We start from the raw sequence: 23508 nt of genomic DNA, 5'->3' as shown, positions 1-23508 counted from the left end.
TAGGTAAAAATCAACAGTTGTGACAAAGCATTACTGTCAACAGTGTGGGCTTTGCAATATTTCAGGAGCTTTATTCAAGGTGAAAAGATCATTGTGGAAACTGCACATCAACCACTGCAATATTTGCAAAGTGTCAGGATCAAGGATGAAAACTGTCAAACAGCAGTATAACCGCCTGGACGATGTCCTTAATGGGATGGCCATTGGAGATCAGGTATAAACAAAATAACAAGAACCCAGTTGCTCAAGGATTAGCTGAACTGCATGATTTTCCTAATACGAAACAGGGAGGTAAGTCACCAGAAAATGATTTCTTGGAGGAACAATCATCATCCCCATATAAATCTTATGATGAGGAGTACTGCAAATCATTACCATATGTATATATAGACGGCTGTTCTTTCCATAAGGATGTAGGAAATGAGCGTACACTGGTTGCAGGTGTTGGAATTGCATGGAATAATATATTCCCGGACATATCCGTTGGATACAAAATTGGCCCCAAAAGTAGCCAAGTCGGAGAACTCACCGCTGTGTACAAAGCCGTTCAAATGGCTATCGAATATGATAGATTCTGATTATATTCGTAATAGCTTTGTGGAGTATTTCCCCGGATGGAAAAGATTCAACATGATGAGAAGCAATAACAAGCCAGTCAAGCATGGTAAGATGTTTTGTAAAATCTATGAAATGGTTATTACACATAGTCTTACTATTTACTGGAAGAAGGTAAATGGTCATTCAAAGTATCCAGGTATGGATAAATGGATAAGGAAGGGAATTATCTAGCAGACTCCCTCGCTAAGCAAGCAGCCATCAATGGAGAACTTTTGGATGTGGATGATCTCATGGGAACTGTCCAAGTGGATGCAACAACAAGAAGTCAGGCCCAAAAGGGAACTGAAGCCAATGTGTTGCAATGGAGCCAAGATTCCCCTAGTGAGAATCTCATTGTGAGCCAAAAGGGGATCCAATTATTGGTACTTTTTATAAACACATAGAAGATCCACAGAATTGTCCCATAAATATGGAAGATTGCGATGGCAAAGAGGAGTTACGTATTTTGATGAAGGGTAAGTCCCAATTTTCGTTACAGGATGGATTGTTGATTAGGACCTCGAAGAATGGTATCACACAATGGGCAGTACCGAGGTTTGATGCTACAACACGCCCATGATGCCCCGACAGCTGGTCACCAAGGTGAGAAGTTGACGTACGAGTTGTTACGGGACTACGCTTATTGGCCACATATTTTGCAAGATGTTCGCACGTATTGTCAAGGATAGTGATGGACGAACATCAAATGGGACAGTTCGCGAACGCGATCGCTCGAACTCGCTCAAATGTTCCCGAACCGCAGGTTTGCAGCGGGTTCAATTTATTTTAATGGCATGCGAACATGAGAAACCTCCAGGTCATATTTGCAGCCACAAAATACTTAGTAAATGCGCACATATAGTCCCACAACATGGACACTGACATACCAGAAGTATTAAGCAATTTTTACGATCTGCATTTTACATTTTATCACTGTCATCTAACAGAGATAACGCAGTTAAAGCGGCAAAATGTATCCAGTAGTGTATTAGTAGATAATACCCTGCTTCTATATGTTGTTTTGGTGTCAACTGGTCTATACTTACACCAGTTTAAAAAAAACTGAACTCTGTCTACCTTTGACCCGGTAACGTATATTGTGTTTACTACTCGTGATATTAATAAGATATTTCTCTCGGTATATAGCCAAAAGGTCCAATACTGTGGGAATATATAGTGTCAGGTGCCTCCATAATGCTGATTATTCTCTTGTTAATCATAGAAGATCTGACATTATTTGAAAAGAGGACTAAACCCTTGGAAAGTTATTTTCCATAGTCTGATTGCCGAGCTGAATATTTTATCCTATTAATATCATATATTTTTGATTGGTCATAGGAATACAGAGTCAAGGGATAACAGTTATTTTCCTGTATAATCCGTGTTTTATTGTTATAGCCTGATTGATAAACAGAAGATCCAAAGTTTCTCTTGGTATATGAGTCTGTTTGTTAAAAGTATGACACTGGTTGTCATAAATCACTAAGTCACACTGTGCTGATGAGATAGGGGTGTGTTAGCACCACTGTGTGGTACATTTTGGGTATTATTTTGTAACTTCATCATTTGTTTTGCAATTGTATTGATTTTATATTCTTTGTTTCATAATGAATAGTATATATATTTTGCATATACAACTGTCCCTTTGTTTCACTGCTTGCAAAAATCAAATTAAGATACTCAATAAAAATAACTTAGAGGCGTATTTATGTCTGCCTGAAGGATCATACAATTTTTTTAATATACATTTTTTTTATCCTCTCTTTTAAATGAAGATTCTTTTTATATAGAAGATATATGACAGGATATGTGTGCAGACAGCCTACCTCACACATTATATACCCACCAATCTCACAACACTGGACTTCCTTCATGAGCTACATGCTGCTGATTTCTAAAGTAGGAAGTGTTCATAAAATGTGACTTAATGTGATTAATGATATCTTCATAGCGGTAGAAGTTAAAAAACAAAGAAGGATATTTTAATCAGCATAATTAACCCTACCAGGCAGTATGATCAGTTAATAGGGTTAATCTTTTAGGGTAGTTGTAGGGTGGAGCAAGGTCTTTGTTAGGTGTTAAATGGTTGTTCTGGATCAATTGTATATACAGTTGTGTTAAAAATAATAGCAGTGTGTTTGAAAAAGTGAATAAGCTCAAAATCCATCTAATAGCTTTTATTTCCATACACACAAATGCATTGGGAACACTACGAATTCTATTCTAAATCAAAACATGAAGGAAAAATATATCAAATTTGCGTTGTTCCTCTAAAAAAAATTAAGAAAAGTGAATATTAGACTGTTCAAAAAAATTGCAGTGTTTGTATATTTCTTTACAAACTCAAACATTCACTATATAAACTGAAAAATGTTTGAACATTTTGCTTTCCTTTGAATCACTTAACTAATATTTAGATGTACAACCACTGTTTCTGAGAACTGCTGTACACCTGTGTTGCATGGAGTCGACCAACTTCTGGCACCTGTGGACATTCCAGCCCAGAATGATTGGACTACATTCCACAGTTCTTCTCTACTTCTTGGTTTAGCCTCAGAAACTTCATTTTTTATGTCACCCCACAAGTTTTCTATTGGATTAAGATTCAGGGATTGGGCTGGCCACTCCATAACGTCAATCTTGTTGGTCTGGAACCAAGATGTTGCACGTTTATTGGTGTGTTTGGGTTTGTTGTCTTGTTGGAACACCCATTTCAAGGGCATTTCCTCTTCAGCATAAGGCAGCATGACCTCTTCAAGTATTCTGATGTATTCAAACTGATCCATGATCCCTGCTATGCGATAAATAGGCCCAACACTGTTGTATGAGAAACATCCCCATATCATGATGCTTGCGCCACAATGCTTCACTGTCTTCAGTGTACTGTGGCTTGAATTCAGTGTTTGGGGGTTGTCTGACACACACTCTCTGGCCACTAGACCCCAAAATAAGAATCTTACTTTCATCAGTCCACAAAATGTTGCTCCATTTCTCTTTAGGCCAGTCAATGTGCTCTTTGGCAAATTGTAACCTCTTCAGCACATGTCTTTTTTTCAACAGTGGGACTTTGTGGTGGCTTCTTGCAGATAGCTTGGCTTCACATCGGTGTCTTCTAATTGTAACAGTACTCACAGGTAGCTTTAGACCTTTTTTGATCTTCCTGGAGCTGATTGTTGGCTGAGTCCTTGCCATTTTGGCTATTCCTCTATCCATTCAAATGGTAGTTTTTCGCTTTCTTCCACGTCTTTCAGGTTTTGGTTGCCATTTTAAAGCATTTGCGATAATTTTTGCTGAGCAGCCTGTGATTTTCTGCACTTCTTTATATGTTTTCCCTTCTCCATTCAACTTTTTAATCAAGGTACAATGTTCTTCGGAACAATGTCTGGAACAACCCATTTTCCTCAGAATTTCATAGAGAAATGCACTGTAACCAGCATATACAAAATTTGCTGCCTTCCTTCCTTAAATAAGGGCAATAGCTGCCACCTGTTTTTGTTTTAAGAATTAATGACCTTAGGCCTCATGCACACGACCGTTGTGTGCATCCGTGGCCGTTGTGCCGTTTTCCGACCTGTCCTATTTTGTTCACGGACAACGGTTCACGGACTCATTCAAGTCAATGGGTCCGTGAAAGAACACGGATGCACACAAGATTGGCATCCGTGTCCGTGATCCGTGGCCGTAGGTTGCTTTCATACAGACGGATCCAAAGATCCGTCTGTATAAAAGCTTTTTCAGATCTAAGTTTTCACTTCGTGAAAACTCATATCCGACAGTATATTCTAACACAGAGGCGTTCCCATGGTGATGGGGACGCTTCTAGTTAGAATACACTACAAACTTTGTACAAGACTGCCCCCTGCTGCCTGGCAGCACCCGATCTCTTACAGGGGGATATGATAGCACAATTAACCCCTTCAAGTGCGGCACCTGAAGGGGTTAATTGTACTATCATATCCCCCTGTAAGAGATCAGGGCTGCCAGGCAGCAGGGGGCAGACCCCCCCTCCCCAGTTTGAATATCGTTGGTGGCACAGTGTGCGCCCCCCCATTGGACCCCCCTTCCTCCCTGTAGTGTAATAAATCGTTGGTGGCACAGTGTGCGCCCCCCATCGGGCCCCCCCTTCCTCCCTCTATTGTTATAAATCGTTGGTGGCACAGTGTGCGCCCCCCATCGGGCCCCCCCTTCCTCCCTCTATTGTTATAAATCGTTGGTGGCACAGTGTGCACCCCCCATCGGCCCCCCTCCCTCTATAGCAGTAACAACATTGGTGGCAGTGTGCGGCCTCCATCTCCCCCCCGATCATTGGTGGCAGCGGAGTTCCGATCGGAGTCCCAGTTTAATCGCTGGGGCTCCGATCGGTAACCATGGCAACCAGGAAGCTACTGCAGCCCTGGTTGCCATGGTTACTTAGCAATAGTACAACAGTAGAAGATTCATACTTACCTGCTTGCTGCTGCGATGTCTGTGACCGGCCGGGAGCTCCTCCTACTGGTAAGTGACAGTTCTTTAGCAATGCGCCGCACAGACCTGTCACTTACCAGTAGGTGGATCTCCCGGCCGGACACAGACATCGCAGCAGCAAGCAGGTAACTATGAATCTTCTACTATTGTACTATTGCTAAGTAACCATGGCAACCAGGACTGCAGTAGCGTCCTGGTTGCCATGGTTACCGATCAGAGCCCCAGCGATTAAACTGGGACTCCGATCGGAACTCCGCTGCCACCAATGATCGGGGGGGGGGGGGATGGGAGGCCTCACACTGGCCACCAATGTTGTTACTGCTATAGAGGAAGGGGGGCCCGATGGGGGGCGCACACTGTGCCACCAACGATTTATTACACTAGAGGGAGGACGGGGGGCCCGATAGGGGGCGTACACTGCACCACCAATGATTTATTACACTAGAGGGAGGACAGGGGCCCGATGGGGGGCGCACACTGTGCCACCAATGATATTCAAACTGGGGAGGGGGGGGGTCTGCCCCCTGCTGCCTGGCAGCCCTGATCTCTTACAGGGGGATATGATAGTACGATTAACCCCTTCAGGTGCCGCACCTGAAGGGGTTAATTGTGCTATCATATCCCCCTGTAAGAGATCGGGTGCTGCCAGGCAGCAGGGGGCAGTCTTGTACAAAGTTTGTAGTGTATTCTAACTAGAAGCGTCCCCATCACCATGGGAACGCCTCTGTGTTAGAATATACTGTCGGATCTGAGTTTCACGATGTAGCTCATATCCGACAGTATATTCTAACATAGAGGCGTTCCCATGGTGATGGGGACGCTTCAAGTTAAAATATACCATCGGATTGGAGAAAACTCCAATCCGATGGTATAAAAGAACTCCAGACTTTACATTGAAAGGTAAAGGGGACGGATCCGTTTGAAATGGCACCATATTGTGTCAACGTCAAACGGATCCGTCCCCATTGACTTGCATTGTAATTCAGGACGGATCCGTTTGGCTCCGCACGGCCAGGCGGACACCAAAACAACTTTTTTTTTTATGTCCGTGGATCCTCCGAAAATCAAGGAAGACCCACGGATGAAAAAACGGTCACGGATCACGGACCTACGGACCCCGTTTTTGCGGACCGTGAAAATAAACTGTCGTGTGCATGAGGCCTTACTCATTGAACTCCACACTGCTATTATTTTGAACATGCCCCTTTTAATAAGTGATTGAATTACAGAGAATTAGCAGCATGCATTTCATGACTGTTGGGTCTGTTGGGTTTCTATTACTCTAGTAAGAGGGCAGGGATTCAAATGAGCTCTTAACAAGCTCTGCCTCTAATGCCACCAGATGTAAGGCAGCTAGCCTATAAGTCAATGTTCAGCTCTTAAAATAAGCCTGCAGACATGACTTGGATATTAAATAAGCCAGCACATCATCTGCAGACAGCTGTTTCAGGGTGATTGCCCCTCATCTGCGCAAAGCAGAGAGTTCTGGCTTAACTGGGTGAGAGGCCTGTGTCCAAGGGGAACTAACTCTCCTTAGGGAGAAAGCACCTTATTAAGTGTGAGGAGACTTATAGGCCATACATGCTCCTCTGGAATTCTGGGAAGGAAAGGGTGTAAATGAGCTCTTAACAAGCTCTGCCTCTAATGCCACCAGATGTAAGGCAGCTATCCTATAAGTCAATGTCCAGCTCTTAAAATAAGCCTTGAGACCTGACTTGTATATTAAATAAGCCAGCACCTCATTGTAGACAGCTGTTTCGAGGTGTTTGCCCCTCATCAGTGCAGTGCAGCAGCAGTACTGGCTTAACTGGGTGAGAGGCCTGTGTCCGGGACAGGGGGGAACTAACTCTCCTTAGGGAGAAAGCACCTTAATAAGTGTGAGGAGACTTATAGGCCACACATGCTCCTCTGGAGTTCTGGGAAAGAAGGAATGCAAATGAGCTCTTAACAAGCTCTGCCTCTAATGCCACCAGATGTAAGGCAGCTAGCCTATAAGTCAATGTTCAGCTCTTAAAATAAGCCTTGAGACAGTACTTGTGTATTAAATAAGCCAGCACCTCATCTGCAGACAGCTGTTTCAGGGTGATTGCCCCTCATCAGAGCAGAGAGTACTGGCTTAACTGGGTGAGAAGCCTGTGTCCGGGTCAGGGGGGAACTAACTCTGCTTAGGGAGAGAGCACCCCTGACTGTATTGCTCTACTACACCTACTAGTAAATTGTTTGCCATGTAGAAATATCATTTCTACCAAAATCAGTGATTGATCACGTTAGTGCTGTCTGACTGCTATTATTTTGAACACAACTGTATCTACAACATTGTTTTATGAACCAATAAAAAAATAAGAAAACCCTGTCCACAACCACGTGTGGCTGTGGTTGTATCAGCCTTTAGAACATAACCTAATGTTAACCTGCTGTAACTATCTAGATATATATTCAGTGAGTGACTTTCTCTTTATAATTTCTTGTTTTTGCATACATTTTCTCAAATAAGACAAAAAAGTAAACCTGAAATCCAAATGTTCTTTATTCAGTCAAAATATCTTAAACACATCTGTATCCTTTTGCAACTTTGGTTACATGCCACTGTTGCCTCAATATTTCTTTAGTTCTCAGAGCAATCTTCAATAGGATCCCTTGGTGTAAAATATACTTCTGAGCCTACTGTGAGCAAAGATGGGTATGAAGAACATGTTGAATTCTGAAGGTACATTCCAAAAGTAGTCTGCAAAAAAACAGTGGAATAGTTTTTAAAAAAGTATCTATTTGCATGGGCTACAAATAGAGCAAGTAAACACTATGGTGGAGTCTCAGGCCGCTTTGAGACAAGCATATTGAGATCTGTCAGTATTCTGACTCAGGATTCCTGATGATATACCATTACAGTGGCGTAGCATGGGGGGGCATGGCGGCCATTGCCCCGGGTGCAAAATTGCAGGGGGCGCCATGCAGCAAACACTTCAATGAGGGCCAGCGGAGCCTATTGCTCCTGTCCTCTCCGTTCTTCCTCATAGGCTTAAGGCTAGTTGCCTGAAGACTTTGAGGCAGTAGAGCGACGGTAATGACTAGAATGGAGTTTCTCCTGGCAGGTGTGATGTCAGGGGAAGAGGCAGAGTCTCATCATTCGGGGGCAGGCCTCAAGATTTGCAGGAGATTCTACAAAGCACGTTGTTGAAGATAGGAGCAGAGGCTGCAGGTTGGTGTGTGGAGGAGAATATTGACTGTTATTTTTACTTGGGGGGCTTTTTGCAGGGGCTGAAAGGAGGAGGAATAATCCTTGTACTGGAGACTGTATGTTAGAGGGGTCTGAAGGGGGGGGGGTGATATTATTTACATAGGACTGTATACTGGAGGCAGGAAGAGTGATGGATTTTACATGGGACTGTTTGCAATAAGTGCTGAAGGCAGGGGGAGTGATGTATCTTACATGGGACTGCATGCTAGAGGGGCTGAAGGTAGGGAAGTTTTGCATTTTACATGGAACTGTATGTTGGAGGGGCTGAAGGAGGGGAGTGATGTATATTATATGGGACTGAATGCTGGAGGCGCTGAAGGCGGGGAAGTTGTATCTTACATGGGACTATATGCTGGACGGGCTGAAGGCAGGAGAGTGATGTATCTTACATGGGACTGTATGCTGGAGGAGCTGAAGGCAGGGGGAGTAATGTATTTTACATGGGATTGTATGCTGGAGGGGCTGAAGGCAGGGGAGTGATTTATCTTACATGGTACTGTATGCTGGAGGGGCTGAAGGCAGGGAGAAAGTTGTATCTTACATGGGACTGTATGCTGGAGAGGCTGAAGGCAGGGGGAGTGATGTATTTTACATGGGACTAAATGCTGGAGGGGCTGAAGGGGGCCAGAATTTTTACTGTAATACAGAGGGGGCCATAACTATTACAATAATACTACATTATAATATTAATAATACAGATGGGGCAATAATAGTGATAATACAAAGGGGCCATTATATATTATAATTGTACAGAGGGCATTATATTTATCGGCACCATGGGGGGAGGGGAAGTCTGTTATCTGAGGATGATGGTAAAGTGAGGAATCTAAAACATTTTCTGTGAAATTCTGCAGAGATGAGACGAGGCTGAAAGAAAGTATAATGACTGTCCTATCTCCGAATGAAGACGCAGAGGAAAGTCTACATAACAGGAGATGTCACTGGATGTAACAGGTATGGTGCTGTATTCTCCTGTATATTTCATAGCAATGTATGTTATGTCAATCCAAATATCGTTGTTGTTTTTTTTTGTTTGTTTTTTTTGGGGGGGGGGGGAATGATGTAGAATTTGGCCCGGACTGCCAAAGCCTGGCCCCAGATTTCAGGTCCCACTGTGTGTGTTCTGAATTTTGGGGCCTCACACCCATCTACTACATTATCTGTACTCAGAGAGTTATCACTGTGTTATCTGTGGTGTTACATAGAACTGCAGGTGACATCTACTGCATTATTTGTAAAAAGGGGTGTTCACAGGTTGGGGGGTGCAATACTTCACGTGCCCCAGATGCTGGCAACCCACGCTACACCACTGTACCATCAGTGTTGTAATCAGTATTGCTTAAGGATTTCATCAGGATTTCCATGCGTATTTCTTCCTCCCTTCATTATTTATGCACTACTCAGTCTGTAATGTGCGTATTTGGATACAAATCCGAACAAAACTTGGACATGCTTTGGATTTCAAATACTGACGGAAATTATACGCCCATGCGAATAGCTCTATTCATTAACATTATAAAATCCAGACTATATACAGTTGCAAGAAAAAGTATGTGAACCCTTTGGAATTATATGGATTTCTGCACAAATTGGTCATAAAATGTGATCTGATCTTCATCTTAGTCACAACAATAGACAATCACAGTCTGCTTAAACTAATAACACACAAATAATTAAATGTTACCATGTTTTTATTGAACACACCATGTAAACATTCACAGTGCAGGTGGAAAAAGTATGTGAATCCCTAGACTAATGACATCTCCAAGAGCTAATTGGAGTGAGGTGTCAGCCAACTGGAGTCCACTCAATGAGATGAGATTGGAGGTGTTGGTTACAGCTGCCCTGCCCTATAAAAACCACACACTAGTTCTGGGTTTGCTTTTCACAAGAAGCATTGCCTGATGTGAATGATGCCTCGCACAAAAGAGGACCTACGATTAAGAATTGTTGACTTGCATAAAGCTGGAAAGGGTTATAAAAGTATCTCCAAAAGCCTTGCTGTTTATCAGTCCACGGTAAGACAAATTGTCTATAAATGGAGAAAGTTCAGCACTGCTGCTACTCTCCCTAGGAGTGGCCGTCCTGTAAAGATGACTGCAAGGGCACAGCGCAGACTGCTCAATGAGGTGAAGAAGAATCCTAGAGTGTCAGCTAAAGACTTACAAAAGTCTCTGGCATATGCTAACATCCCTGTTAGCGAATCTACGATACGTGAAACACTAAACAAGAATGGATTTCATGGGAGGATACCACAGAGGAAGCCACTGCTGTCCAAAAAAAACATTGCAGCACGTTTACAGTTTGCACAAGAGCACCTGGATGTTCCACAGCAGTACTGGCAAAATATTATGTAGACAGATGAAACCAAAGTGTTGAGTTGTTTGGAAGAAACACACAACACTATGCGTAAAGAAAAAGAGGCAGAGCACACCAACATCAAAACCTCATTCCAACTGTGAAGTATGGTGGTAGGGGCATCATGGTTTGGGGCTGCTTTGCTGCATCAGGGCCTGGACGGATTGCTATCATCGAAGAAAAAATTAACTTCCAAGTTTATCAAGACATTTTGCAGGAGAACTTAATCTGTCCACCAGCTGAAGCTCAACAGAATATGGGTGTTGCAACAGGACAACGAGCCAAAGCATAGAAGTAAATCAACAACAGAATGGCTTAAACAGAAGAAAATATGCCTTCTGGAGTGGCCCAGTCAGAGTCCTGACCTCAATCTGTTTACAATGCTGTGGCATAACCTCAAGAAAGCAATTCACACCGGACATCACAAGAATATTGCTGAACTGAAACAGTTCTGTAAAGAGGAATGGTCAAGAATTACTCCTGCCTGTTGTGCACGTCTGATCTGCAACTACAGGAAACGTTTGGTTGAAGTTATTGCTGCCAAAGGGGGTTCAACCAGTTTTTAAATCCAATGGTTCACATACTTTTTCCACCTGCACTGTGAATGTTTACATGGTGTGTTCAATAAAAACATGGTAACATTTAATTATTTGCGTGTTATTAGTTTAAGCAGACTGCAATTGTCTATTGTTGTGACTTAGATGAAGATCAGATCACATTTTATGACCAATTTGTGCCGAAATCCATTTCACTCCAAACGGTTCACATATTTTTTTCTTGCAACTGTTATCACTCCAAATACGCTCGTCTAAAAGCGGCCTTAAGAGGACTCGTACACCACTGAGCAGCATGACTGATTAGAGATGACAGAATTGACTGTAAATTAGGCCTCTTTCACACTACCGTATAACTATTTCAGTGTTTTGCGGTCCGTTTTTTCACGGATCTGTTCTTCCGCTTTTTTGTTTCCGTTGTGTTTCCGTTTTGGTTCAGTTTTTCCATATGATTTGCGGCCAAATATAGGACATGTTCTATCTTTCAACGGAATGGAAAAACGGAAATACAGAAACAAAATGCATACGGAGTGCATTCTGTTTTTTTTTTTGCAGACCCATTAAAATGAATGGTACCGTATACGGAACGCAAAAAACGGCCCGCAAAACGGAAACAAAAAACGGTAGTGTGAAAGAGGCCTTAATCAAATTAGTTAAAATTTTCCCAAAAACTTGGGTTTCCAACAATTCTAAAGTTTTAGGGATTTATCCTGCATAAATTGATCAAAATAGAGTCCCCAAATCAAATCTGATGACTGAATCGATAGAATAACATCCCAAAATTTTTTGGGAAATTCACTAATCTCTATGGCTTGTGAACTTACAGGGCTTCTGTCACCCCACTAAACCGTTTTTTTCTTTTTTTTTACTTTACTTATAATCCCTATAGTGCGATTTCTGCATACATAAGCTAAATAATCATTTCGGTCCAGTAGAATTTGTTAAAAACTTAATTTTAAAATATGCAAATTACCTTGCTACCAGCAAGTAGGGCGGCTACTCGCTGGTAGTAGCCGCATCCTCCGATCCTCTGCATGTTGATTGACAGGGCCAGGGAACGGGATCGTCCTCTGCTGGCCCTGTTTGAATTCAAAATATTGTGCCTGCGCCGTACCTGTCTTCAATTGGCGCAGGCGCACTGAGAGGCGGACTGCTCGATTCGGCCGCTCCATCCTCAATGTGCCTGCGCCGATGGCGCAACATCTACACCCGGCGCAGGCGCATTGAGGATGGAGCGACCGAGCTAGTGGCCGCCTCTCAGTGCGCCTGCGCCGATTGAAGACGATATTTTGAATTCAAACAGGGCCAGCAGAGGACGATCCCATTCCCTGGCCCTGTCAATCAACATGCGGAGGGGGCGTTTTTAGGATCGGAGGATGCGGCTGCTACCAGCAAGTAGCCGCCCTACTTGCTGGTAGCAAGGTAATTTGCATATTTTAAAATTACGCTTTTTAACAAATTCTACTGGACCGAAATTATTATTTAGCTTATGTATGCAGAAATCGCACTATAGGGATTAAAAGTAAACAAAAAAAAAACGGTTTAGTGGGGTGACAGAAGCCCTTTAAGTACCATTGGCCATATTCCTCAACATGGTACACTCATCTGAGGAATAACGGCAGTATGTATCTTTTCTCTTTAGAAAAGTGTTCTTAAATCTTCATAGTCCATTATCTTTACAATTACAGATAAAAGTCCTTTGCCAAACACCCCCTAAAAAATAAGTCCCAACTTTCTGCCTCTCATTCATCCCTCCTGAAGCCAAAATAAATTAACAAAACAAAGAGCTCATATGCCTAATTTTGCAACTGGTCAAACAATGAAAGATTTTTGGACACTATGGGAGAGATTTGTCAAGACTGGCGCTTTCTGCACATACCTCGTCATAAATTAGGCGCATTCTCTTGCAGTCTGTGTCTCTAACTAGAAATAGGAGCTCAGAGCTGCCATAGATTTCTGTCTTCATTTACAACAGAAAACTGATATTAAATGAAGATAAATTTGTTGCTGCATCTGGTCACGAACCTTTAAAAGGCCTTGCCACACATCCTTTTAGAAAAGTGGCGAGGACAGTGAGAAAGGGGAGATGCAACAACTTTTTCAAAAGTCGCACCTGCAACTTTTTAACACCTGTTTTCAGTCTTAAAGGGACTGATAAATCTCCCCTATATTTATTGACAACCATTTTACAAAATCTGTTTATTTTAGTAACAAATGAGGGTCTACCACAGCTGTACAAGCAACATTAAATTTTTTCAAAAGATTAGAATATCCCAATATACACAATATCATGTGTAAAGCACCTCGAAGATCTGTTACATAATTAGGGTTAACTCAGTCCAGTCATTTGTAATATTGGGACACATCCAATATGTCCCAAGCCCACACTACAGTGCTCAGCTCTTTCCAGTAGTCCCATAGATTTTGTATGGATCTGTGGTACACATGCTTGATAATCCCTCTACTGAAATGGGGACACAAGACCCTAGTTCTTATGACTAGTGGTTGTCCCAGTAGCTGGACCCTAACCAATTCAATAGTTGTCTTCAATGTTTATTTTACTGTGGTATAAAAAAGGTTACACATTATGGCGCAAGCCTATGGCCTCTTGCACACGACCGTGTGCTGGCTGTGCCCGTGCTGCGAACCACAATGCACGGGCACAGACTGTGGGGCAGCCGCATGTGGATCAGGGATTCACTTGAATGGGTTCTGCGATCTGTTCGTTCAGTTCTATTCTTTTTGCGCAACGGAAGCATGGAATGGAACCCCATGGAAGCACTCCGTAGTGCTTCTGTGGTGTTCCGCACCGCATCTCCGGATTTTCGGACCCATTCAAGTGAATGGGTCCACATCCTTGATGCGGAATGCACTTGGCCGGTGCCCCGTGCATTGCAGAACCGCCGTATGCGGCCCACAATATGGCCATGGCGGGGCAGCGGCTATGTGCAAGGGGCCTAAATTGTACCTTTTTTTTCCTCTTTGCTTAGCAGGATGGGGTGTGGTCTCCAGTGGCCCAACATATATACTATAATTTTCTATAAACACCAAAAAATAAATATCAAGCACACTGCATGCACAGATTTATATGAAAATTATTCAATATTTTATTAAATATGTTAAAATTTACAAACATATAATATGAGATCGACAGATCAGCCACATGGAGGAGACACAACATAGGTCACATAGACAGTAACATAAGCATGTAACAGCAGTGAATATAAGTATAAACTTTTGAAAGAGGGAAATATTACTGCTCAATGCTTATGCAACCCTGTGCCTTTTGTAATCAAATGCTCTATCCATAATTTGAATTGTTCAAATACCAAAAGACTGGACCTTTCCCATATATTTTTTTTTACTGTGGTATAAAAAGAAGTCACACATTATGGCTCAAGCCTAAAGCCTCTTGCACACGACCGTGTGCTGGCTTTGCCCGTAGTGCGAACCACAATGCACGGACACCGACTGTGGGGCAGCCGCATGTGGATCGGGGATTCACTTGAATGGGTTCTGCGACCTGTCTGTTCCGCTAGAAAATAGAACAAGTTCTATTCTTTTTGGGCAACGGAAGCATGGAATGGAACCTCATGGAAGCACTCCGTAGTGCTTCCGGGGGGTTCCGCATCGGATCTCCGGATTTGCGGACCCATTCAAGTGAATGGATACACATCCTTGATGCGGAATGCACTTGGCCGGTCCCCCATGTATTGCAGAACTGCCGTAATGCGGCCCGCAATACGGCCACGGTGGGGCAGCGGCCATGTGCAAGAGGCCTATATTGTACCTTTTTTTTCCCTCTTTGCTTAGCAGGATGGGGTGTGGTCTCCAGTGGCCCAACATATATACTATAATTTTCTGTAAACACTGAAAAATAAATATCAAGCACACTGCATACACAGATTAATATGGAAATTTTTCTATATTTTATTAAATATAAGTTAAAATTTACAAACATATAATATGAGATCAACAGATCAGCCACATAGGTCACATAGACAGTAACATAAGCATTTAACAGCAGTGAATATAAGTATAAACTTTTGAAAGAGGGAAATATTACTGCTCAATGCTTATGCAACCCTGTGCCTTTTGTAATCAAATGCTCTATCCATAATTTGAATTGTTCAAATACCAAAAGTGAACGACTGGACCTTTCCCTCAATTTTTTTTTTTTTATCAACAACAGGATAGACCAATTTTATTATCAATAACCAATTTTACTTTTCCCATTAGCAATAAAAAAAATATATTGACCAGGTGGGTCGTTCTTTTATCTGTTACTAGAGATGAGAAAATCAAGGGAATCAAGCAGAATTTTCCAAAATTTCGGTGTGAAATTCTAATTCTTGGTGACTTGATTCAGATGAATGTCTCAAAATGGCATTAGTAAAGATTTCATTAACCCAGGCATTTGCTGCCAAAAAGCAAAAACATTTTGGACCTTCTTTAAAAAAAAAACATAAAAAATCCTACAGTGCAGCTTGTTTTTAAAGAGGCTCTTTGTTACTACCAGCAGCCATGCATTTACTGATAGTCATATATGTCACATTAAAATTACTTATGCTGGTTAGTGTTAAATGGTCATCGAGTTATTATAATACTTTTGATATGTCATTGAGAAATATCAAAGATTTTGATTATTGGTAGTCTAAGCACTGCGACCTCTACCAATAACTTGAACAAGCTATCTTTCCTTGCTGCAGGAGACAAGCGAAATAGAAAGTATATGGGTCCCTCTTGATTGCATCCACTGCAGCAAGGAGAGGGTGTAATATGTGAACACTTCACTCTCCTCATTCTAGTAAGGGGCTCAAAGCTCAGACTTCAATTATCAAAACCTCTGATGTGTCTATATGAGAGATTAAATGTTTTATGAAAATTGAGTGACCCCTTAAATAGCTTGAAATGAGTTGCATATCCTCCTAGGAGACCCCAGAATGTCACCCACAACTTTTCTGGGCAATTGGAGTACTTTCAATTTTCGTCAAAATTATTCAGACTCAAATCGAATGGCCCAAACTAATCTGAACTCCATTTCAAGTGATTTGTTCATCTCTATTATCTTACAATATGTATGAAAGTGCAAAAAAATATATAAATAGATATATGTATATCTTTACATATATACTTCTTTATAATGACCCCTGTTATAATGTTCCCCCCTAGAGAACCAAATACCAATTCTAATTGAACCAGGAAATTTATTGGGCGATTCATGGATCAAACATCTGTTGTGAATTTTGCCATTAAGCTCCTTGTTAGAGAACAGCAGGTTGTGCAAAAAGTACTGAAACATTGAACAGTTGAACATGTGCACTCAAAAGTTTAGATAAGGTCACATTAAGTTCATCTGTAAAAAGGTTAGAGTGCATTTTAGGTTCATCCTGAAATTTCACCCAAAAGCCAAATATCCCTAACTTTTTCAAAGAATGCACCTACAGGTGCATGTTAGCGTGCCAGCAGGAGGGACATGCCGCATGGACAACTGGCCAAATTTGTCCATTTGAGGGCACATCAAAGGCAGTGGACCAAAGACATCCTCTGCCTAATGGCAACTGCCAGACACCTCCCAAATAATGCAAACTGGAAATGTGCAGCTGAATCAAATGGCAGGAGGTTCAAAGAGATCCTCCACCCAGGGTGGGTATGCGGGCTGCCTCTGTGATGTCATATCACTGCGCCAGCCCACTTCCAGTTAATAACCCAGCCATGGAACGCTCAAAGAAGGCCAGCAGAGCGTCCCTGCCTGAAGAACATCCCTGCAGAAGAGCATTCCTGCAGGGAAGCAGCGCCACACCAGAGGAGGCAGGGAGGAGCGCTCACAGGGACAGAGACAAGAGCAAGCAGGGGAGCTCGCCATCAAGTTCAGCCAATGCGTCCCTGCAAGGAGAAGATCAGCTGACTGGCCCAGTGAGGAGGCCAGATCAGCTGAGCAGTATCAAGCGAGAATCCTCCCCTGGAACGAGCATTACCCTCCTAGAGACGAGCAGACTTGGGTAAAGGATAACTGTCACACTTAGACCCTAATTTCAATTTTCATATATGTAGTTACTAATAACATGATATTCCAGAATCAGTTACTATTAGACTGACTTACCCCATATTTAATAAGATTCAGCCCTTAGCAACCAGTCTGCATAAAACAGCAATTTCACTATTCAGTTAAGATGGCCGTCACTAATCCCACCTGCCCTCACTAGCCAGTAACAATAGCCCCCCAAAAGGGTCAGTAACCAGAGCCCTCCCCCCTAAAGGGTTAATCTCCTGCAGCACAAAGGGGTCCTCTTACCACATGTTGCTTTCATGTATACACTGAGCAGGTGGAGGAAGATCTCCCTTCCCTGCTCTGTGCTGCTTCGACTCTGCATTGTCCCAGTCTGCTGAGTGAGGGAGCGTCTGTCAAGCACAGGGAGAAGTGCACACAGCCCAGGCACTGTAATCAGCTGCTGGGGAGGACCTGGCTTTAATCATTTACTTACAGTCCCTGGCTGTCAGTAATCTGACCTTGCACGCAGCGTGCTTCTGCGTCCTCCGTCCTTCAACACATAGACAGACCATGCCTAGCAACCCTATTTTAAGCACATGTAAAAGTAGGCAGTACAGGGAGCAAAACTGTGGAATTAATAGGGCCACCAAGGAGATATTAATCACCACAATCCAATACTCAAAAAAATAAAATAAAATGACAGTTATCCTTTAAGTGCACCATTAACTCCTAGACAAGGAGCATTCAGTAACTTAATCCTTTCTGCAGCCTCTTACCCCCTTCATTGTAATATATATATCCTACCCTGCATTCCCTGTCTGGTGTTCCCCTTGCTTAGGGACAGTTTAGTGTTAGGTGGGGAGGGTGCTGATATTGTATTGTGTGTGTGTGTGTGTGTGTATGTGTATGTTCATGTAAACAGAAAGAAAGGATCCAGCACCAATTGTTAAAGTTTTCGGTCTGGTCTTTATTTCACCAAAATGACATGTACAAATTCAGTGACACCTTCTCCCATTCACACCCGATTTACACGTTTCAAACACTTCTGTTCTTCATAATAATCAAATGTGTTTGTTCCGCCACAGACTTAAATAGGCTCAACCCCCATCCAACCTGGAGGGAGGAGGGGGCCGAACCAAATCATTGGCGTAGCAAACACCTGTTCAGACATATACACCCGTGATATATAAAATTCAATAACCTATAAAACCATACATAGACGGGTATCAGCACTGATGGACATTGGTTACATGTAGTATATGTAATATATATATAATATGTATCTGCACATGGGCTCCTCCGCAAATGAAATTGAATCCCGATGTGTCAGTCATCACCTGTGCAGACCATCTGCATGTAATTCACAAAAAACGCAAGGTGAGAACATGGTCTGAGAAATAAACATCAATTCACAGGCCAGGTTCCCCTCCGCACATATTTCAGTGCATAAAAAACCTGAATATGTAGAGTAATGAAAAGAATAATAAAAACAAATATAAAAATAAGTGTAAAAACAAATGGCTTCGCTATTATACATATATAAGCTCAATATAGGTACATCAATTCCTTTTTCGTGTTTAGACCATGTGGATATCGAGTGTTGAGTCTCAAAATCCAGAAGGCTTCATGCAAAAGGATCTTTTGTTTAATGTCACCTCCTCTGACCAGGACTGTAACTCTTTCAATTGTAAAAGTGCTAAATTTGTTAAGACTACGATTACAGTATGTATGTTAATGAAATGGTTTGCTGCATTAGATACTCCAGTGGTTGTGGGGTTAGAGAGGTAATTTAAATGTTCCTGTAATCTCTCCTTGTATTTTCTACTAGTACTGCCCAAGTACAAAAGATCGCACAATGTGCATGAGATTATATAAATCACCCCTATGGTGTTGCAGTTATTATAACATTTGATAGGGAAAATTTCAGTGTGTGTTGATGGAATTCTTTTGTTATGCACGCTACTTTACATGTTTTACAAGGATGGCCCCCGCATTTTGAAAATCCTGTATATATGTTTTTTGGCTATATATACATGGATGGTGATAAGATCGTGCCTAGGGTATTAGGTCTTCTGGACGCGATCCAACATCCATCCTTTAATACTTCACGAAGTATGTCATCCTCATATAAAATGGGGAGACACTTCTCAATTACTTTTTTTATTACAGAAAATTGGCGGCTATATGTCAGCATGAGGGTGGGTTTAGAATCCCTGTCTTGTTTGATGGTAAGTGTATTGCATTTTTTATTCACGTTTATTTTATTGTTTGGATTTTTATTTTTTGTTTCATTTTTTTTATTTCTATAGTTGTTACTATTTGTGTTGCAGCTTGATGTTTTGTTCAGGAGATCTGATCTTAATTTATTTCTGGAAATATTAAGGCCTCTGGAATCGTGTTCCCTGATATTCCTTTACAGTTTGTTTCTGTATTTATTATTTGGTCTGGAACCCCTATCAATTTTAAATCCCAAAAGATGACAATCTTAGTGTCATATATATGGACAAATTTCAGGTTGTATGTATTGTCATTGACATATGTTATAAAGTCTGGTATGGCAGACACATCGACAGCCGAGATGAGGAGCAGGTCGTCGATTTATCTGCCATACCAGACCAGAAACCCAGAGAAGGGATTGTCTACCGAAAATATGTACCTTTCCTCCCAGTAAGCCATAGTAAGATTGGCTGAAGAAGGGGAGAAATTAGACCCCATTGCTACTTCTGCAATTTGAGCAATGAACACCCCATCAAATGAAAAATAATTGTGTGTCAAGTGTGATGTTATCTCCAAAATAAAATCTATAAACATATCCTAATGTTTACTATACTTGTGTAGATGGTATTCTAATGCCAGAAAGGCAATAGCATGAGGAATGGATGGATACAGTGAAACCACATCCAAAGTATGCGTATGTTAGTTATTATGGATGGGAATAGTAATCTTTAGAAGGAATGTGGGTTTTTGTATAGTGGATATTATTGTATTAGTAATGTTTCTGTGATTCTGTGTATGTATATATGTGTATATATAGTTAATCTCTCTCTCTCTCTCTCTCTCTCTCTATATATATATATATATATATTAATTAGAATGAAGAAGAAAAAATCCAGCGGGAGCACCATCCAGGAAACAGGTGCAATGTCCAGCAAAGGGTTACGGCAATACCCAATAGTATAAAAAGCGAAAAAGTAGGACTGCCCTCCTGAGTTGTAGTGAAATCAATAAAAACTTTTATTCACCCATAATATGGCAAACTTGCGACGTTTCGGCTCACAAGAGCCTTCCTCAAGCATAGAAACAGTGAAAATGAGAGCATATAAAGACATATCATAAGTGACCAACCAATCACAATGTGGTTCCAAAAAGTAAACAAAGTGCATGTGCATAAAGTGACATGTGCCATAAGATCAACAATACATGAACTATATCCTTGTATGTAGATCAAGTAACCATATAGTGTACAATACATCAGGTACATATAAATAACTTATTTTGTAAGACTATAGTAGATAAAGTGACTTAATATGACGGATGAGGTTCATAAAGATCATACCTCTATAAGTCATGGCGCCCACAGAGACCATCACGCTCCATTGAGCGTCTCCGATAACTTGTTGCGCAGCGATACAACAGAACCAGATTACAGTCGATGAAGGGATCCACACAAAAAAAAGACAATAGTCTTTAATTTGTCCTCAGTGGAATTGACTGAAGCCCAATATAGCGTTTTGTCCAAGGGACTTACATTCTGTCTGAGCTCCAAGGTAAATTGGTTTGATTTGGAAATGGATTTAAATGACTTTTTTCGTTCCATTAAGTTAAAAACGTTTTTTAGGGGCACAACTGCTAATATGCAAACATGTTCTAGTGAATTATTGCTTAAAAAATTAGGATTGACTAATAAAAGTGTTTTTACTCCTATCATTGATGAGCCTGCGGTAGACGCCTATATTTCTGCGGTTAAAAGAGATATAAGGAATTTAAAATCCTCCATAGGAGAATCAGATATATTAAGTCCAAATTTGACTTCCGCAGAAATAGAGGCTTTATCACAGCTCAAAAACAACTCCCACCTGACGATCAAACCCGCGTCTAACTATATCAAGGAGAATCAACGTCAATTGGAAGACACAAATGTCTATGGTATTCTTCAGGGTGACCCGAAATTTTATATCATGAACATAATTAAGAAGAATCTGTCTGTCATTTCTGGATACTAATGTTAAACCGGTTGATGGTTCAATCTGCACGGGTCTGTTCGTTAAAGGGGTTGTCCAAGTTATATTTATTGATGACCTATCCTCAGGATAGGTCATCAATATCAGATCGGTGGGGGTCCGACACCCAGCACCCCCTCCTATCAGCTGTTTGAAGAGAAGGCATGCGCGGTGTCAGCGCTGCCTCCTCTTCACTGTTTACCTTCTAGCCGTTGCATCTGCAGTGGTGAGCAGGTGTAATTACACCCAAGCTTTCCTATTGAAATGAATGGGACGGCTTGGGTGTAATTACACCTGCTCACCACTGCAGATGCAACGGTTAGAAGGCAAACAGTGAAGAGGAGGCAGCGCTGATACCGTGCGAGTCTCCTCTTCAAACAGCTGATCGGAGGGGGTGCCGGGTGTCGGACCCCGCCGATCTGATATTGATGACCTATCCTGAGGATAGGTCATCAATAAATATAACTTGGACAACCCCTTTAAGCCGACAGACAGAAATACGATTTTACGGTTCGAAAGCAACCATCCTCGCAGCTTGATTAAACATCTCCCTTATTCGCAATTTTTGAGGGAAAAGCGCATTGTATCCAATCGGGCGGAATTGACCACCACATTGGATATGATGGAAGGTAAATTCAAAGAACGTGGTTACCCCCGTAAATTGTTAAATGAACAAAAAAGTAAAGTCCTTCATATAAACACGGAAAGCGTACAACCTATTCCTAAAAAAATTCAAAGGATACCGTTCATGTCGACATACTCTGACTGTAGTTTGGAGATAGGACAGATTCTGAAAAATAATTGGAGTATTCTCAGTAGATGTATCAAAGATGTCCCCAAGTTTAAAATTCCTCCTCTTTTATCATACCGAAAGAACAGGAATATTAGAGACCAATTGGTCAGAGCAGACATAGGTCCTAAAAAAAGTATTATACAGCGAAACACTGACGCAGTCGGGCCTGGGATGTTTCCCGTGCCTCAACTGCGTCAATTGTCGCTAAATTTGTAAATCTAGATCTTTTGTACATCCATATACAGGGAAAGAGTATCCTATCAGATTCCATCTCACATGTTCTTCAACATATGTGATTTATGTGTTATCATGTCCCTGCAACTTAATATATGTTGGTGAAACATCATCGGAATTGAAATTAAGGTTAAATAATCACAGAAATTCCATAAGGAAAAAGCGCATTGATCTACCTGTTTCCAGACATTTTGGATCCCTTCATCACACAGAACGGGATCTAAGATGCTGGATCATAGATCATATTGTATTACCCAGAAGAGGCGGTGACCGTTTAGCAATTTAAAAAAAAAGAGAACTACAATGGATATATACTCTGGATAGTTTACACCCTAGAGGTCTTAATGCGGAATTTAGGTAAAGGACCATTGATTTGGGGTTGATTCTAATTTTCCTTGTGTCTGCGGTTCTCCTGTTTCAATTGTGTATGATAGTGCCAAGGAATGGTGAAAGTACAATTTGTAATTCACATCAAATATATTATCTTATTTGAAACTAATTTGTAAATTTTTCCTTGCCTTTTAGAAATTTTAACTTTCACATGACCGGATGAAGATCCTTGGACTAAACTTCTTTGAAAGTGATGACGCCCAGCAATAGTACCTGTTTTTTCAATTGTTGTGCAACTCCAGATATTTAATTTATGTGTAGTGCTCTCCTTAAAAATCTGAGGGAGAATACCCCCTATGGCTGCGCTATTACCGGCAGTTAGGTTGACAGTGCCAGCGGGCTACATTGAGGTGTCCTCTTCTGACATAGTCGACCTGTTGGGTTGGGGTCCATCTCGGCAGATTTGGAGCTCTCCCCACATGCTAGACAACGTAGGAGTTACCTACGGCGGCTGGATAAATTGTCGAGGAGGCAGCCTGCACAATAAATATATTCATAACAAACACTAATGGAACCGTAGGGCAGTTTGCCTTCAAGCATGCGTCACATTGAAGTGCTATGTCACACATGATGACGCTTGTCTGGACATGCGCAACGAGTTATCGGAGATGCTCAATGGAGCGCGATGGTCTCTGCGGGCGCCATGACTTATAGAGGTATGATTTTTATGA

The 23508-nt window shown here is 41.6% G+C and overlaps 1 protein-coding gene across 1 annotated transcript in view; it reads right to left on the bottom strand.

Moving 5' to 3' along the window:
* Positions 1 to 7570: 7570 nt before the first annotated feature.
* The window catches only part of MOCOS (molybdenum cofactor sulfurase), an 869883-nt gene continuing 853945 nt past the window's right edge, over positions 7571 to 23508 (bottom strand). Inside the window, exon 11 of the mRNA XM_044295461.1 lies at positions 7571 to 7786. Within this exon, the coding sequence (XP_044151396.1) occupies positions 7667 to 7786 (120 nt within the window). The 3' untranslated portion in view covers positions 7571 to 7666. The remainder of the gene's footprint in view (positions 7787 to 23508) is intronic.

Source organism: Bufo gargarizans, chromosome 5 (genome assembly GCF_014858855.1).
Source record: "Bufo gargarizans isolate SCDJY-AF-19 chromosome 5, ASM1485885v1, whole genome shotgun sequence".
NCBI classification, from domain to species: Eukaryota; Metazoa; Chordata; class Amphibia; order Anura; family Bufonidae; genus Bufo; species Bufo gargarizans.
Note: the sequence above shows the minus strand (reverse complement) of the source record. Positions and strands in the feature narration are given on the sequence as shown.